We start from the raw sequence: 16,003 nt of genomic DNA, 5'->3' as shown, positions 1-16,003 counted from the left end.
TTTTTTATACAAATTTCAATGAAATTTCACCGAGTTCCTGCCAGATCGCCGATTTTATACAAATTTGTATGAAATATCGCCGAGTTCGTGCGATTTTGGCGGTGACCTGGGGGCGACGGCTGGGAACAGAGTCGCCCCCACGCGCCAAACTAGCGCCGGCTCGTCTGTAGACGGCTTTTTTTCAGCAACCTGGGAGGCCGAACGGCTGAAGATGCTCTCACGACGTTGAGTTCACCATCTTTTGCACGCGGTACGCCGCGCACGTACGCAGCCCACAACGCGATAACGTAATGGGCGCACCCGAAGGCGGAGAAGAGAGAAAAGCCGAAAACAAGGGCGAAGGGCGTACCAAAGGACGGATACTTTGCCGTCAAAGAAACGACGGCGGATAGATTCCACTACTCTGTTCTCTTGTAGCAGTAGCACTAGTCCTCCACTCCCCCCGTCCCTTCACCTGATTGCCTCCACCGCCGCCCCGCTCAAGCCCCGAAACTCACCGCCCGCCCTCCCCGCGTACAGCCACCTCAGCCCAGCCGCGCCATCTCCGGCCGCCGGACTAAGACACCGCCGCCCACCTTCCAGTGGCGCCCACTGCCCGCCGGCCGCGTCGCCTGAGGTGAGCAAGCATTCCGGCTCCATCTTATCATCCTCCCTTTCCCTCCGCGGGTTACTTTCTGGCCCTTTTTATCCAGTCTGGGATTTCCACGGAGCACGCTGTATCGAAGAAAGGCAAATGCCACCAGCTTTGGTTTCAGTCGCTGAAGTTTTCATCTGTATATGATTCGTTCTCTCGCCCGCGAGCCGGTGCCCCCAGCATTCGGTCCGTGATCTCAATGAGGAAATAGGATTGATTGCTTGCCACATTTTCCTGTCATCTGGATCCTAGGCAGCTGAGCATGCAAATCTGGGGTAGGCTCGAATGCTTGATATTTGGGAATACGGGAGTTCTGATTTCTGGCGAAGTTACCATTCAGTGAGTGAAATAGAAACAATCAGTTTGGCCTGATAAAGTATACACTTTTCCCATCAAAATTTATCACTTCTCTTACTAGAATCAGCAGATTTTAAAGACCTGCACGATTCTTTGGATACGTCCGGCCACCTGTGTATTATCTTGCTACAATGGCAAGCTCCGTAGCTCTGTCATTATGTTTAGCCTCGTACGCCCCCGCTCCGTGCTTCATGTGTCAACAGTGGATTCTACTAGTTTGATTAGGCAAACCAACCATACATTTCTTGTGTTTTTTAACCTGCTAAATCTGCAGCTTCGAGGAACTGTCTCGGCCGCAGGTCTCGTCTGGACTGGACGCCTACATACCCATACTTGGCTGATCTCGGTATCCCCACCCGGCGTAGTTTTCTATCTTAATCCTACCTAGGCTGGAGGAGTACATGTCCTCCTCAACTTTATTACGGTCGTTTTTGTTTTCTCTTTTACCCTTCCCGTGGCTCCCGTTGTCAAGATTCGACCTGCTGACCAGATTTCCTGCGAAATTCTCAAGCCTTTGGAACGGCGCGGCTGCGGCTGCGGCTGCCGAGATTCCTTTGTCGTCTTTAAGCATACAGTCTGAGCATTTTGGCTGCGCATTTGTGGGTGTGCCTTTGTAATTACCCGGTCTCTGTTTTAACATTTCTCTGACCGGAGCAGTTGGTAACCATAACTGATATTTCTGACAGAATACGCAGTCTTTCAGACATTATTTTGTGCTGCAAGATTCCATTTCGTGGTACGTACGCTCTAGTTAGTGCCATCGGTCCATGTTTTTTGTAATTACTCCTGCTCATTTGCTCATGTACGCCTACTACTTTATTGTGTCCTTTTATTTGGGTAGCTTATGCTTTTTGCCATATTGCCCAGCGCTATTTTGTCCCTGTCGAATCGCTTCGTTCTGCGCGCCATTTTTGTTTCATGGTGGTTTTGAACAACGAAGGAGCATAGACCGAAATATTATCTTGCACCAATATGGCCTACAATTGACCGCGCTTTAAGCATGTGTCTTCTGAAGTTTTCTGAAAAGGGTGCATCCTGCTAGAGTATTGCCATCAGTTTCTATCTCCCTTAAATTCCATGGGCTTAAAATGCTAAGAGCTTTATGGAAAAAATACATTGTTGTGCTTATACATGCTTCTGCTTCTACCAACTAGCCACTAGTCTGCTGATTCTTCTTAAAGTGGTTAAGTTGGTTCGCTTGACTTAAGTTTATTAACAGCCCGCGTCGGGTTCACGAAGCTTTGTTAATCTTTTCTGTACTTTTCAGGATTCCACTCATCAGATGAATGCTCTTGAGCCAGCTCTAGTATCTATTATAACGAGGAGACGATCAATTTGTTCGACCTAAGCACAAGGACTTCTAGAGCAAATTCAGTTATGGGACAAACTCATAGAGATGGTATGTATTTTCATCTCATTGTTCCCTTTGTTAGAGCTATGTTCAAGTGGGGATGTGAAAGTTCTCTGGAGACCTTGATACTCCTTGTGCAATTCATATCCAGTTATCATCTCCGTCGGAGCTTCTTCATTGGATGCTCTATTAGCTGTTCTAATTGTGTTATTTGGTGGGCATCGGTGACATTTTTTTAATTTCCCTTTTTCGAAATTTTGTGGGGAAGTGGTAATGACTGGAAATGTAGTTGGAACCATGGGGATTAAGACTTGCAGGATTGCTGTGGGAAAATATCTATAGCAATATTCTTTTGTTTCCTGATAATGATTTGTTGCTTGGTTTTGGAAATATTCAAAAATAATAATAATAATCTTGGTCATGTTTTCTCTGTACATTAAAATTCTGGTATTTGAAAAAAGTATGAAAATACTTTATTTGACATGTCCTTATCATGTTTCCAGTTCAAAGTTTCAAGTCAGAATTGAAGAGAACTATTGATTCGGATAAAGTTCATGTGGAGGAAAGAGATGTAAGTACCATGTATCATTACTTATACTATGGATTTAGCACCCTCACAATCTTGTATCAGTATATTCTTTTGATATGAAAATGCTGTATGAATTTAATGAAATGCTACAAGACACTGAAAAAGAAACAAAGAAAGGAAATGTACTCCACTAAACGAAAGAACAGTATGGATTCATGTCCCAGCTTGGATGGCGTTTTAATAATAGGCTATGTACTCTTGATTTTTCTTGGTTATGTAGTTTCTTGTGTTCCTAGTCGTGGAAGGGTGTACATGTTATATTGTCCCTGAATAATTTGGGCAGTGTGCATCTTCGGATGGAGAGACCAAGGGAGTTATATTTTTTGTTAACTAAAAACATGTTGCTAACAGAAAAACATAGTTTTTGTATAATATGCTTCTGAAAATTTGGCCGACCTGCTCCATTTGGTGATTTTTCTTGTCTTAATTCTTCTTTTGTGTGCTATTGTGGATTTGTCTGCAGGCACCTGGTGGTAGTTTTTCAAGCACAAAATCAAGTACGACTTCATTAAAAATGCTATTAGCAAAAGAGACGAGTAAAGAAGTGGAGTCGAAGAGCAACGCACCAAGTGTCGTTGCAAGATTAATGGGCCTTGAGGATGATTTTCCTGCCAAAGAACTAGTTTTATACCATGCTAAGAGAGATTTTAGGGAAAGTCAATCATGTGACCACTTAACAGTGACAAAGAAGGCCTTGCAGCAGCAGCAGCATCAGAATTCCATACAGTCCGTTACACAAGTTATCCATACATCCTGTGAAACAATTGAATATGATGGTGTATATGAAGGATGTGAAGAGAAAGCCACAATGAATTTGTTTCAGGATCAATCTTCACAGGAAGGAAGACATTCTGAGAGCAAGAGTGGTAGAATGGATACTGTCCCAGAGAAGTTCAGGCAAGGAAAAAGCCTTGCCATGGAAGAAAAGCTCCTTCATTCTGGGGAGTTAGAAGAATCTCTCCATGTTCTTAGTTCAGAGAAAGATTTTTTTCTGAAATGTCATGAAGAACCTGACCCCATTTTGCCAAGATGGATGAGCGGGCTTCACCGGACTCCGGGATCACCTCCGACAAGACGCATTACGGTGCTGAAACCGATGAGATCTGTTCAGTATAATGGTGTAAGACAATCAAGAACAGACCGGGCTATTGAGCCAAATGGACTGGGGCTCAGAAAGTTTCATCAGAGGTCTAGTTCAAAAGAAGGAACCCCTTCGCAGCCAAGTAGTAGAATAGTACTCTTGAGGCCTACCCCAGGGAAGCCAAGTATACCGAATGCAAAGCTGACGCACAAGGCAGCTCCATTTCGGCTAATTGACCGGAACAGTTTCAACAGAGTATTACTTGATAATGCGGCAACCCCAGCTTCCACAGAAGTAGTGAATGATATCATTCGGCACCGCCAATATGACTCTCGTCAACGAGATGATTCTTTGTTATCTTCAACGCACTCAAACGGATATGGTGGTGATGAAAGCTCGTTCAGTGATTCAGAGGTTGATCGCAGTGGAGATTCTGAGGTTGATTATATCGAAGATGGTGGCAGCTTCAGTGACTCGGAGGAAGGTAGTCCTGCATCAAAGTATTCATGGGATTACACCAGAAGATATGGAAGTCCCTACTCCGGCTCATCTTTTGGCAGGATCCCACATTTACCTGAGTCAATGGTTACTAAGGAGGCTAAGCAACGGCTTTCGCAGCGATGGGCAATGGTAACCTGTGATGAGATCAGTGAAGAGCAAGCACAGCCGCCAAGGAGCACATGTACCTTGGGTGAGATGCTCTCCCTCAATGAAGTGACGAAAGAAGATTTCACTAGTCGCCAAAAGGATGATAAAACTGGCGAGAGGTCAAGTAAGTTGCCAAGGTCAAAGTCTTTGCCATTGATTTCAGATACATTTGATAACATGGTGTCAAAAGTTCAAGCTTCAAATCATGAGAGCTGCAAACCAGCGACAGAGGTTTTAATGTCCAATAAAGGAAAATTATCTTTCACGGGAAGAATTTCTGATTTTCTGTTTCCTAAAAGAAAGCCAATAAGGCAGAAAACCAACCATCATCCATCGGATTGCTTTGATGGGAGGGTTGAAGCTTGTCCTGGTGATAGTCAATCACATGCCAATCATAGTTTAGAAACTAATGAAGAACAGGCACTCCATGAAGAGAAAATTGACATTTCTGCCATGCAAAACTCTACCAGCACTTCAGAGGTAGGCGTCTTATCTCAAACATCATGTAACCCCAACAGTCTATACTTTTTTCCTAGTGTCTAAATTCATGTAATGTTTTTGAGCGAGTGGATCATCTCTGTCGAGTTCTGACTTACGTTGACATGTTTGCATGACAGGGATCTGCTTCAGTTGATGCGCCTATATCGTTGATCTGTCGAAGCAGAAGACTGGATAGGCCAGGATTAAATGAAGGCCTAAACAGCACTCGCGATCAGCCCAGTCCGACCTCAGTTCTTGATGCACCCTCTGAAGATAGCAGCTGTAATGAACCTGAATCATCTGGAAGCACTACTTCCAAGAATGCAAGTAAGTATTGGTCTATGGTCAGAGTTCTGCATGTGTCAGTTTGCTTTACTATACTGATACATATTCTAATTTTGTCAGAAGCTGTGTCAAGATCCTCAGCAATCGAGGCTGTTGCGTGTTCATTATCATGGGATGATACCACCTCAGAGTCACCATCACTCCGACGGCCTTACCTTCCCTCCGACATTGACGATGATGAATCAGAATGTCATGTCCTTGTGCAAAACATTATGTCATCTTCCAGGTTAGAAGATGCACAGTCAAGCATGGTCTTTGCTGGCTGGCATTTACCCGACTGTCCTCTTGACCCAGTCCTGTGTAACAAACTCCTGGAGCTACGGGAGCAAAGGTCGTACAAAAGACTTCTATTTGACTGTGTCAATGTTGCTCTCATCGAGATCGGTGAGAACGCCCTGCTAAGCGCATTCCCATGGAGCAAAGCGTGCACCGGAACATGGAGGGACAGCTCATCCCCTGCTCTGGGGGTAGAGGTGTGGAGCATTCTGAAAGACTGGATTTACGGAGCGCGGATGTTCATGGTGAGCAAGAGGGATAACACGGGGATCATGATGGATAGAATCGTGAAGCAGGAGGTCGAAGGTGGTGGCTGGGTGAAAATGAGGATGTCGCAGGTGGTTGACATCATGGAGCAGATCGAGAAGGGAGTTCTGGAGGAGCTGGTGGCGGAGTCTGTACTGGATTTCACTACTTGATGATTTCAACAGCGAGGTATATCTTTTAAGAGCTGCTCATGGAATTGTTGTATGCGGATATGATTCACCTGACTTGTGCCATGAGTCCGTAGCTGATTAGAAAGATTGTAGTGTTCGAAAGTTTTGTAGCATTTTGTTTGAGCAAATCATGGTAATTGTGCAGTTCACAGAATTGAGCCAAGCTTGCCTTACTGATATACATTTCTTTGGCTGTGTGCATCCTAACTATGCAGAGGCCGGGCGTGTATTCACTGTGTTTGTATCCTCTTGATGCTTCATTCTGAGCCAATAAAATTCACCCTTTGTCAAAAAAACTGATATACATTTCTGTATTTGGAAAGTTTAGCATCTAAAATGTGTAAAATTAAAGGGTTCAAAATAGGAAATGTACATGCTATCAGAAAATCACCTGCTGCGAATTACATGTAAGTGAAGAGGTAAGATAGTGAGCTCAGTGAAGAAGCTGCAAAAAATTTCACCGACGTCCTCAGTCTCCAGCACAGCTTTGCCCGATGAAAATATATTTGGAAGTAATTGTAGCCAATTTTTCTTCAAGTAAGAACTTTTGACATCTGGCTGTTTGGGCCATCTGGATTCTGGAGGGAACGTAATGCTCGGTTGTTTGAAAATAGGATCACGCCCATTCTCCAGGTCGTCAGCCAGTTAAAACGGACACTAGCTTCTGGTTGGAGAAGGTTTAGCTTCAGGCTCTAGGTTTTTTTTTTAAAACAAGGCAAAAGATTTGCCATTTTCATTGAATAAGGAGTATTAGGGGCCTTGGCCAAAGGCCAAATACAACGTATCACTCTCGCGGCATGATATTACACAAATGTTTCGCACCGGCCATACACCATAGCGCCGCCTCGTCTTTGATTCTAGCTACTAAAACCCCAACAGACACTGCGGCGTTACGAAATACCCTAGCATTCCGCTCTTTCCAGATTTCCCACGAGACGAGCAGCATAAGGCAGGTAAGCAGTCGTCGAGATTGCGTCGTGTTGGAGGCGTTGGCGCTCCACCAAGTCTTCACCGTGTCAACCATGGCCCAGTTCTGCGGGTAAATGTCATAAAGGCCAAGCCACATTTTAATCATGTTCCACACTCTAACCGTGTAGCGGCATTTGAAAAGCAGATGAGCCGCCGATTCCTGAACTTGCTTACAAAGGGGGCACATGTTGCAATTAGGCCATCCTCGCTTCTGAAGCCGGTCTACCGTGCAGATTCTGTTGTTGATGACTAGCCAAGCAAAAAACTTGCATTGGGGGGGGGGGGGGGGGGGGGGGAGTTCTCCAAACAATTCGAGGCAAGTCCGTGTCGACTAAACCAAGAAACTACGCACTGTAAGCCGTTGCTGCAGAATAGTGACCATCCTTGGTGAGCTTCCAAATGATTGAGTCAGGCATGTCAGGTATTAGCTGAACATGAGATAGCTTCCCCCGTAGGTTGACGAACTCATGAAGATGGTCAACCGTCATGCCCTGAGAGGTCTTCACTTGAGACACCCAAAAATTGTTGAGGAGCGCTTTCTGACCGACTAATTCCTTCTTTTTGACAGCTCAAATTTTTTTGGTGCAATGTCCTTGGGTCGCAAACCATCAAGCCAAGCAGACTCCCAAAAAATGGCACGTGTACCATCACCCACGACGACTTTTGTGGAGGCCGCAAAGATGTCTCTATCCTGCCGGTCGTATAGCGTCCCTAATCCCACCCAAAGCTTGATCGGAGTAAGCCACTCACCCTAGAGCCAACGAATGCGCAGTGCGGATGCAAACTTTTTTAGATTGAGAATGCCAAGGCCACCATGAAGTTTTGACTTGCACACTTGCTCCCAATTAATTTTGCATTTTCCTCCAGTGACTTTGTCACATCCAACCCACAAGAATGCCCGTCGGAGAGCATCAATCTTGTTCATCACCTCAACCGGGAGGTTCAGCGCCGTCATATAATAGATAGCAATGGCCGTAAGCACAGAGTTGACCAAAAAATTTAGTGGCGTCAAGGACATTGGGGCTGTGGGGTTTTAGTATGCAGGTGTGATCATCTGTTCCTCCTTTTGTTTCCCTTGTACGTTGGTTGCTGGTCGTTTTGGGCTTTCTTTGGGCCTGCTAACGATCATTTCCGTAGTGTTTTTTCCCCTGCGCCCTATGAGGTGCAACTATCAGCGAATGCTACACTCTCTAAAAAAGTAATCAGCGGATGCTACAACGCATTTCTGTTTGACGAAGGGGTGCTTCAGAGATTCCTAAATCATGATTAGTACTGTAATTTTGAACATTCAAAGTAAATAAAAAACAAAAGGAAACTTCTTGAACAAACAGTCATGGTACACCCAACAACAGTCATTGAAGTATCACACTATTATTCGTTCAGCCCGAAAGCTATTGTAGAATAGAAATGTGAAAATAAAATAAAATAAAGAAAATGCCACCCATCGACTGTATTGGTTCATAATGATGCAGTCTTACAACTGAGAATTACAATGAGACATCTTCTCCGTGGTATCAATCCATGGTATGAGAATACTGGATGTCACGACACACAACAAGGATCTGCTCATCAAATTCCTTCACAAATTCTTTAATAAAGCTAATCTCCCATGGGTGAATCTGATATGAGAAAAGTATTACAATACTTTTTTTTGAGAATCAAGATATTACAATTCTGGGTCATCATCTGACAAGATGGAGGTTCCTTATGGTGGAAAGATATTCTCAAGCTCTTGCCTGAATTCAAAGCATCTGCTTCCTGCAAACTTGGTGAAGGAAGCACCATTCCGTTTTGGCATACAGATGGCTTGATGACCCACTAATTTACAAATACCCAGAATTGCACTCTTTTGCCATGGATGATTCCAAATCTTTGGCTATGTTTAGATCCTCTGGTGACATTACTGATATGTTTCATAGGCCTCTGCCCTTGCAGGCATATGGTCAACTCCTTGGGATTCAGAATACAATGAACAGTCATGCGTCAGCTGTTGGAAAGGATGTTTGGATCTGCAATGGTGACCAAAAATATATTCTTCAATCACAATGTATAAGAAGTTAATGGGAATTTCGGAGGGCCATACATTTTCAATACCCTTTGGAATAGTGTCAGTAGACTCAAGCACAAGATCTTCTGGCTGGCACTACATCAGATAACCAACACCAGAGCTCTGATGGAAAGGTTTCTTTATGAATGATTATTGCTGCTTTCTTTGTGCTCATGGCACTAAAGAAACTCTGCTTCATCTTATCTGGGATTGTGATTTTGCTCTAAGGTGCTGGGATTTCTTGATCCCCAACAGAAACAGAGGCCTTTCTTTTTTATATCCTAGCTCTTGGACAGCTCCCACTACATATAGCCATGGATATAATTACTCATGCTTGCTGGAACATCTGGATGCAGCGCAATGGGAAGGTTTTCAGAAATGCAGCCCCTTCGGTTCAAGCATGGAAGCACTCCCCCGAGCCGCTCCCGCGAGCGTCCTCGGGGGAAACCCTAGCCGCCGCCCCTCGTCCTCCCTCGTCGCCTTCTCCCCCCGCCGCCACCGCATAGCGCCGCCGGGCAAAGACCGGCCGGCGTTGGTGGCGGCGGGGATCTTGCCCCTCCTCGCGGTTGGCGTCCGGCGCGGGACGGCGCTGGGCTGGGCGGGGCCCAGCGGCGCGGCGGAGGGCGTGCTGGGTGGCGGTGTCCCTGCCTGGCGGCGGGGCTACTGCGGCTTGAGCCCTCTCCAACGCGCGGCGGCTGCGGCTTCTCTAGTGGCAGCACGAGTTATCCCGGCGGCGGCTTGGCGGCGTGGTGCGGCGAAGCTCCGGCGATGACTCGGCGGCGGGCTGCAGGGCTTGGCACCGTCCAGTGGTGCTGCCTCCGCGGCGGTTACGGCTTGGGGCCCTGGACCCCGATCCGATCTGGATCTGGTGGTGCCGGGGTCTGGGCCATGGCGGCTGGAGGGGAATCGTCGGGGCTTGTCGGCCTCTAGGCACCTTGGGGGTGCCGGCGGCGACGCGTGCCAGGCGTGGTGACACTGCTGGACGTGGTGGTCATCTTCTTCCCGAGATGGCCGGCCAGAGGCTTGGTGATCGGATCTCGAGATCCATCATCTTGTCCCGGCTGCGAGTAGGGGAGACATGGTTGCCGGTGAAAATCGAGCCGATGGCGGCGTTCTCGCCGTTACCTTGATGAAGGCATCGTCGGGTAACTATTGTCGACCCACTCGTGCTGCTCCGGGGGAAACCCTAGGATCTGGTGTTCCAGATCGGACGATGGCGGCACTGCGGTGTCGTTTCTCTCTTGGGAGCATCGTTTGCGGAGCAGCGCTGGAGGTCAGAGGCAGGAGGTGGAGCGGCTTCGTCTTGCACGGAGCTTCGGTGGTGATGTCAAGTCATGCCTGACCGACAGGTGCTACGCCTTGTCATGTCTAGTCGGCAGGTGCTACGCAAGACAGATCTTCCAAGGACTTCAAGTTGTGTCGGCTGGTGATACCTGGCAGCATGGCGCTGAGGTGTATCAGTGGCGACCGCGACGTGTTCAGCTGTTTGCGCGCATGGAGGAGGTGTCGTTTGGCGCCGTGGTGGCGTCGACGTTAGCTAGACCGAGCAAGGTTGATGCATCAGGACAGTTCTGAAGATGGAGCGGTGGCAGTTGGCGGCGGCGGCATCTGAGTGCACGCCGGACCGGTGAGACCCATGCCTGGCAGGCGTCCTGGATGGGTTCTTAGGTCTTAGATGTTAGGTTTGGCTGCGATGTCTGTTTGGTATTAGGCCCAGGCTATCTGCGCCCCTTCATCAGCTGGATAGAGATGATTAGACGGCGGCTTTAGTCTTACTGTTGTATTACTTTGTAAGGTCTTGTGAGAATAATTAATAAAGTGGCCGTATGCATCGCCCAGATGCAGAGGCCGAGGGTCATCCTCCTTTTCTAAAAAAAAAGCATGGAAGCACTCTTTTCAGAGAAGATCTTGAACTGCTAGCTACAGAATCAAGAGTAATTAATTGGAGAGGTAGGAGTACCCTTTTGGTAACGGATATACTCTCCCACTTCCGGTTTATAGAGCTTATCTCAAAATTGTTTTGTTTTCCCATTTTACAAGTCTCAATTTCGCTGCTCCCATTCATATGTTAGGATTTCAATGTGCATTAAATCGTTGTATGCAAGGATTAAGAGAAAACTCACCAATGCATGTAAAGTTCTTGGTCATTTATTGGTCACACATGTATGCATTGCGATTAAAAAATTTGTAAAGTACAATTTCTTGAGAAAAATGAGCCCAGCAATTGAGTATTTTTGCAAACTACAAAAATATATTTTACCACTCACCCGCTACCTTGGTTGACGAGATTTTTAAATTGAGCCTATAAAATAGAAGTGAGGGAGTATATGGGTAGTCCATACTCCCTTGGACGTCCGTGTTTTGCTATTGTTTCTGACGACGTATTTTGTTTTTAGCTTAACAATATATATTTAGCCCCTGCATAAATAGGGGAAACTATTTAAGCAAAATCTAAATCATCATAACTAGTAAAGTAGCTTCTCGCAAAAAAAAGTAGCTATGAATACAAAAAATAATAGTTCGTGACAGTGGAGTCAAATAAATAAGGTTGCCAGTTGTGCAAAAGTAGCTATGAATACAAAAATACAGTGGAGGAAAGCATCAGCAAATACATAAATCTAGCCGCACAAACGGATGCCAGTTGTGCAAAACAGAGTAACTACGACGCATGACATATTCACCCCGTATTTCACTGATCAAGCAATGGTAACAAATGGAACATTGTAGCAATCCACATAATTACAACATCATATAATTGAAACAGGCAGCCGAAAATATATATAATTGAAACATGCAAGATACCGTCCAAATTAGTTTCCTGCCGCAAAACTGACGTAACAACACAATACATAGTACAAGAGCCGAGATCCAGACCCGACAGCCACACGTACAAAGAAAACAAACAGCAATCACGAGGTCACAAAACACATACAAGAATACAAGAGCAAATACCGACGGCGTAGGCACGTCGCCCCCCACTGCACGCGGTGGCATCTCACTCATGCAGAGTGGCATTTTAGGATTTCAAATACAATTACAGGACTTTTGTGTTCCAGTTATATTTGATGAAATTAGTTAAAAAATTGAACATTTGTATTGGATAATTCAAACACAAGGGGTCCACACTACGTATTAGTGGTGTCTCGGATTTCTGCATGCGCCACTAGTTCTTTCTATATTAGCAACGTTCACCGCGCTACCCGCTGCTAGGATATTCGAGATGAAGGGCTTCCTGGGTGCCCCTTACTAGCAGCGTGCGCTGGTGTCACATGCGGATAGTAAGATGTTATTAGCAGCGTGTACTATTTTCGTGAACGTTGTTGGTATTTTGTCAAATTAGCACCCGTCTCATTTTATCCATACACTGCTAGTAGAAAAATCCTATAAAGGGTTTTTGCACTAGTGAAGAGTTAATCCCAGGAACGAAGAACGGTGCAGTGAAGTGCACGTTAGCCCTAGTGGGTAGTCTATACTCCCTCGGATGCCCGTGTTTTGCTAGTGTTTCTGACATCATATTCTCCTTTTAGGGGCAACAATTTAATAAAATTTGAATCGCTGTAACTAGTAAAGTTGCTATGAATACAATAAAACAATTCTTTACAGTGGAGTCAAATAAATAGAAAAGAAAAACAACACCAAATGCAGTAATATTTATAAATCTAGACGCACAAACAGAGGCTAGTTCTGCAAAACAGAGTAACTACGACGCATGACATATTTACCTTGTATTTCACCGATCAAGCAATGGTAACCAATGGCACATTGGAGCAATTCACATAATTCCAACATCACATAATTGAAATATGCAGCCAACAAATATATAGTTGAAACATGCAAGATACAATCCAAATTAATTTACTGCCACAGAACTGACTGACGTAGCAGGACAACACACACAAGAGCCGAGATCTAGACCCGACAGCCACACGTACAAAGAAAACAAACAGCAATCACGTGCACAACAACACCAAACACATACAAGAATACAAGAGCAAATACCGACGATGTAGCTAGGCACGGCGTCCCCACTGCATGCGCTGCCACCTCACTCATGCAGAGTGGCGTACACCACGTAGCTGGAGTAGTCCTTGGCCACCCTCCCCTCCGGCGCCGCCGCGTTTATCTTGGCGTCCGCGGCGGGGCACGCCACGCGAGCGCTCGCCGCCGGGCACGTCTTGGGCTGGCTCAGGAACGAGGCGCACTCCGCCGGGCCCCTCTGGTTGGCGAAGCCGGGAATGCAGTTGTGCTTCACGTCCAGCACGCCGTCCTTGATGAGCGCTGAGCACGCCGGTCCGACCGACGTGAAGTAGTTGCCCGACAGCGTGAGGTTGGCGAGGCGGCCGGCCGGTCCGGCCAGCTTGCAGAGCGCGTCGGGGACCTGCCCGTACAGGCTGTTCCCGCCCAGGTTGAGCTGCTCGACGCTGCTGAGGCACGAGAAGGATGAAGGGATCGGGCCGGTGAGCTGGTTCATGCCGGCGTCGATGACGGTGGTCTTGGTGAGCATGCCGATCTCGTTGGGGAGGCAGCCGGAGAGTTGGTTGTTGATGAGGAGCATCTCGAGAAGGGAGTCTTGCATGTGCGCGATTGATGGTGGGATTGGACCTGTGAGCTTGTTGTTGGCGACGGCGAGATAGCTCAACTTGGAGAACCCAATGTTCGCCGGAAGTGGCCCCGACAGGTTGTTGTAGTTGAGGAGTAGCGCCGTAGCGTTCGTGGCACCATGACTGACTCCACTTTGAGGCGTGCGTTCAACGAGGGATACACTGCCTACATCCAAACCCGCACAGGCGAGTTTACCGAGAATGCAACCTTTGAGGTGCGCGATCTTAGTTGGTAGACTGAAATCACGCCCTCGTCCTCTTAAAGACTGTGCAAAGTGGTCGTCTCTGGCGTCGAGCTTGTATAGGTAGGTGAGTCCACTAAGGTTGGGGACATCGAAGGCGCCGAAGTTGTTGGAGGTGGCCTGGAAGAGGGCAAGGTCTGGGAGCTGATCAATGAAGCCTTGCAGCTGCGGTGCACACAGGCCAAAGCCGTTGAGAACGGCCGATGTGACGGTGAGGTTCTGGCCGTGCCCCGGCAGTGCTGTGCAGTGGAAGCCGACGTAGGTGTTCTCGCCACAGATGTCATGGCCGGTCCAAGTGGAGGTAATTTTCATGGGGTCAGATGTGATAGTTTTCTTGAAGTGCTGGATGACGGAGTAGGCTTGGTAGAGTCTCTCATTTTGGAAGTCCTGTGGCCGTGGATAATCAGAGGAAACAGTATGTTCTTGGCTGGGCTTGAAGGACTGTTGTGGCAGAGAAGATGCTGCTACTACCGCAGCTGTATAAGAGAGCAGAAAGAAGAGGTCTCGGGCAAGGGGCGATTTAAGCTGGTTGGCCATACCTTTCTCAGGTTCTACCGAGAGTATCGACGGAGCGCAACGAACGGAGAGCAAGGCACTCGCTTATATAGAGTATAGAGTAGTCGGGCAGGGGTCCGTGCTTGCCGCAGCCACGGCCATCAACTCTGTAGCTACTGTCTGTAGCAGCATCTAAGCCCCATTCCACCCCAAACGTCCGGGCACCGAGAGGGGAAGTTTAGGACCATGGCTCACTCGAACCTACGCTCGGTACCGCCCGATATAGTACTGCTCACGTGTGGATATGAACCTTTTCAGCATTCAAACTTATTTGATCTTACACTGTTTACCTAACCATATGATATAAACTTAGGGCTTCTTTGATTCAAAGGATTCTTAAATATGAACCTTTTCAGCATTCAAACTTATTTAATCTTACACTGTTTACCTAACCATATGATATAAACTTAGGGCTTCTTTGATTCAAAGGATTCTCAAAGAAATTTTGGAGAATTATAATCCTTAGGAATTTTTTCTATCTTGGTTGTTTGATTCGTAGGATTGTAAACCATAAGAATTTTTTCATAGGATTCATTTGCACTAGATTTCATAGTAAATTTTTCATCCACTCAAACCTCTTTAAAAGAATCCTATTTTTTTCTATGCACAATCAAACACTCGTACAATCCTGTAGGATTCAAGACGACATTCCACTCTAATCTCATGTTTTTTCTATTCTCGTGTTTTGAAAATCCTGCGAATCAAAGAGGCCTTTAGTATATCATATGGTTGCCATGGCATGCACATACTCTTTTTTTATTCCAACATGGTGTGTTTGCTCCCCTCCCAATGGTACTGTAGCATGGGAGGCCGATGCCGATAATTCAGAAAAAAATGTTCTATGCAGGTCGGCACTGTTTCAGGTACAGTCTCCAATGCTTGTTTTGATTTCTTTTTTCTGGTTCCTTCTTCTATGCATAGCAAGTTCATTTACCAACTAAAAAAAAGCAGGTTCATTCACTAAAACTACTGCAAAACGCAAATACTTCTTCGTTTGTCAGAAACAAAAAAAGTGGTTTCGCAGTTCAGAACTTGTAGGCTCTACCTGTCAATTTTTTTTTTAAAGAACTGCAAGGATTTATAAAAAATAATCTTGGCCATCCGTACTACTTTTTATCATCTGTTTTGAGATTGAAATACACAATATTTTCTACAGTACTCTAGAAGGATGGACAGTTTGTAGTATAGGAATACTTATCAACGTGATGCATCAAAACAAAAAAGATATGTTAAGTTTTATTTTTCCATTTTTTGGGCTGGAAACGCTGAGTATAGAAATATAAAACAGTCCAACTTAGTAGTTCTTCCTGCGTTTTTCATGATCCAGCGATGAGACACTCCATTGCACGAACAGGTAATAAACAACGGAAATGCCTCACGTCCGATGAAAA

The 16,003-nt window shown here is 46.0% G+C and overlaps 2 protein-coding genes across 4 annotated transcripts; one reads left to right on the top strand and one right to left on the bottom strand.

The window, feature by feature from the left end:
- The first annotated feature begins 333 nt into the window (after positions 1-333).
- LOC109770475 (uncharacterized) lies at positions 334-6,377 on the top strand. Of its 3 annotated transcripts, none has more exons than XM_040392557.3 (6): positions 334-616; positions 2,259-2,390; positions 2,846-2,913; positions 3,395-5,140; positions 5,278-5,467; positions 5,559-5,975. In XM_040392557.3, exons 2-6 carry the CDS (start codon positions 2,369-2,371, stop codon positions 5,714-5,716), a joined length of 2,184 nt encoding a protein of 727 aa, XP_040248491.1. In that variant the 5' UTR covers positions 334-616; positions 2,259-2,368; the 3' UTR covers positions 5,717-5,975. The 3 variants fall into 3 exon arrangements, with proteins under 3 accessions (XP_040248491.1, XP_040248490.1, XP_020184769.1); XM_040392556.3 differs by having other exon boundaries at positions 335-616; positions 5,549-6,377; XM_020329180.4 differs by having other exon boundaries at positions 335-616; positions 5,546-6,377.
- A 6,614-nt stretch (positions 6,378-12,991) lies between these two features.
- Positions 12,992-14,719, bottom strand: LOC109770476 (uncharacterized protein At4g06744). The gene has a single exon (XM_020329181.4). The coding sequence runs from the start codon at positions 14,592-14,594 to the stop codon at positions 13,260-13,262; it is 1,335 nt and encodes a 444-aa protein (XP_020184770.1). The 5' UTR covers positions 14,595-14,719; the 3' UTR covers positions 12,992-13,259.
- Positions 14,720-16,003: the final 1,284 nt, after the last annotated feature.

This window comes from Aegilops tauschii, chromosome 6 (assembly GCF_002575655.3).
Source record: "Aegilops tauschii subsp. strangulata cultivar AL8/78 chromosome 6, Aet v6.0, whole genome shotgun sequence".
NCBI classification, from domain to species: domain Eukaryota; kingdom Viridiplantae; phylum Streptophyta; class Magnoliopsida; order Poales; family Poaceae; genus Aegilops; species Aegilops tauschii.
The sequence above is the reverse complement of the archived record's forward strand: the minus strand, read 5'-3'. Positions and strand labels throughout refer to the sequence as shown.

Bases quoted from the DNA above. Each gene is read 5' to 3' on its own strand.
- LOC109770475 (XM_020329180.4), top strand. From the start codon at position 2,369: ATGGGACAAACTCATAGAGATG. The intron at 2,391-2,845 runs GTATGTATTTTC...TCATGTTTCCAG, and splicing joins GGGACAAACTCATAGAGATG to TTCAAAGTTTCAAGTCAGAA. The intron at 5,141-5,277 runs GTAGGCGTCTTA...TTTGCATGACAG, and splicing joins ACTCTACCAGCACTTCAGAG to GGATCTGCTTCAGTTGATGC.
- LOC109770476 (XM_020329181.4), bottom strand. From the start codon at position 14,594: ATGGCCAACCAGCTTAAATCGCCCCTTGCCCGAGACCTCTTCTTTCTG.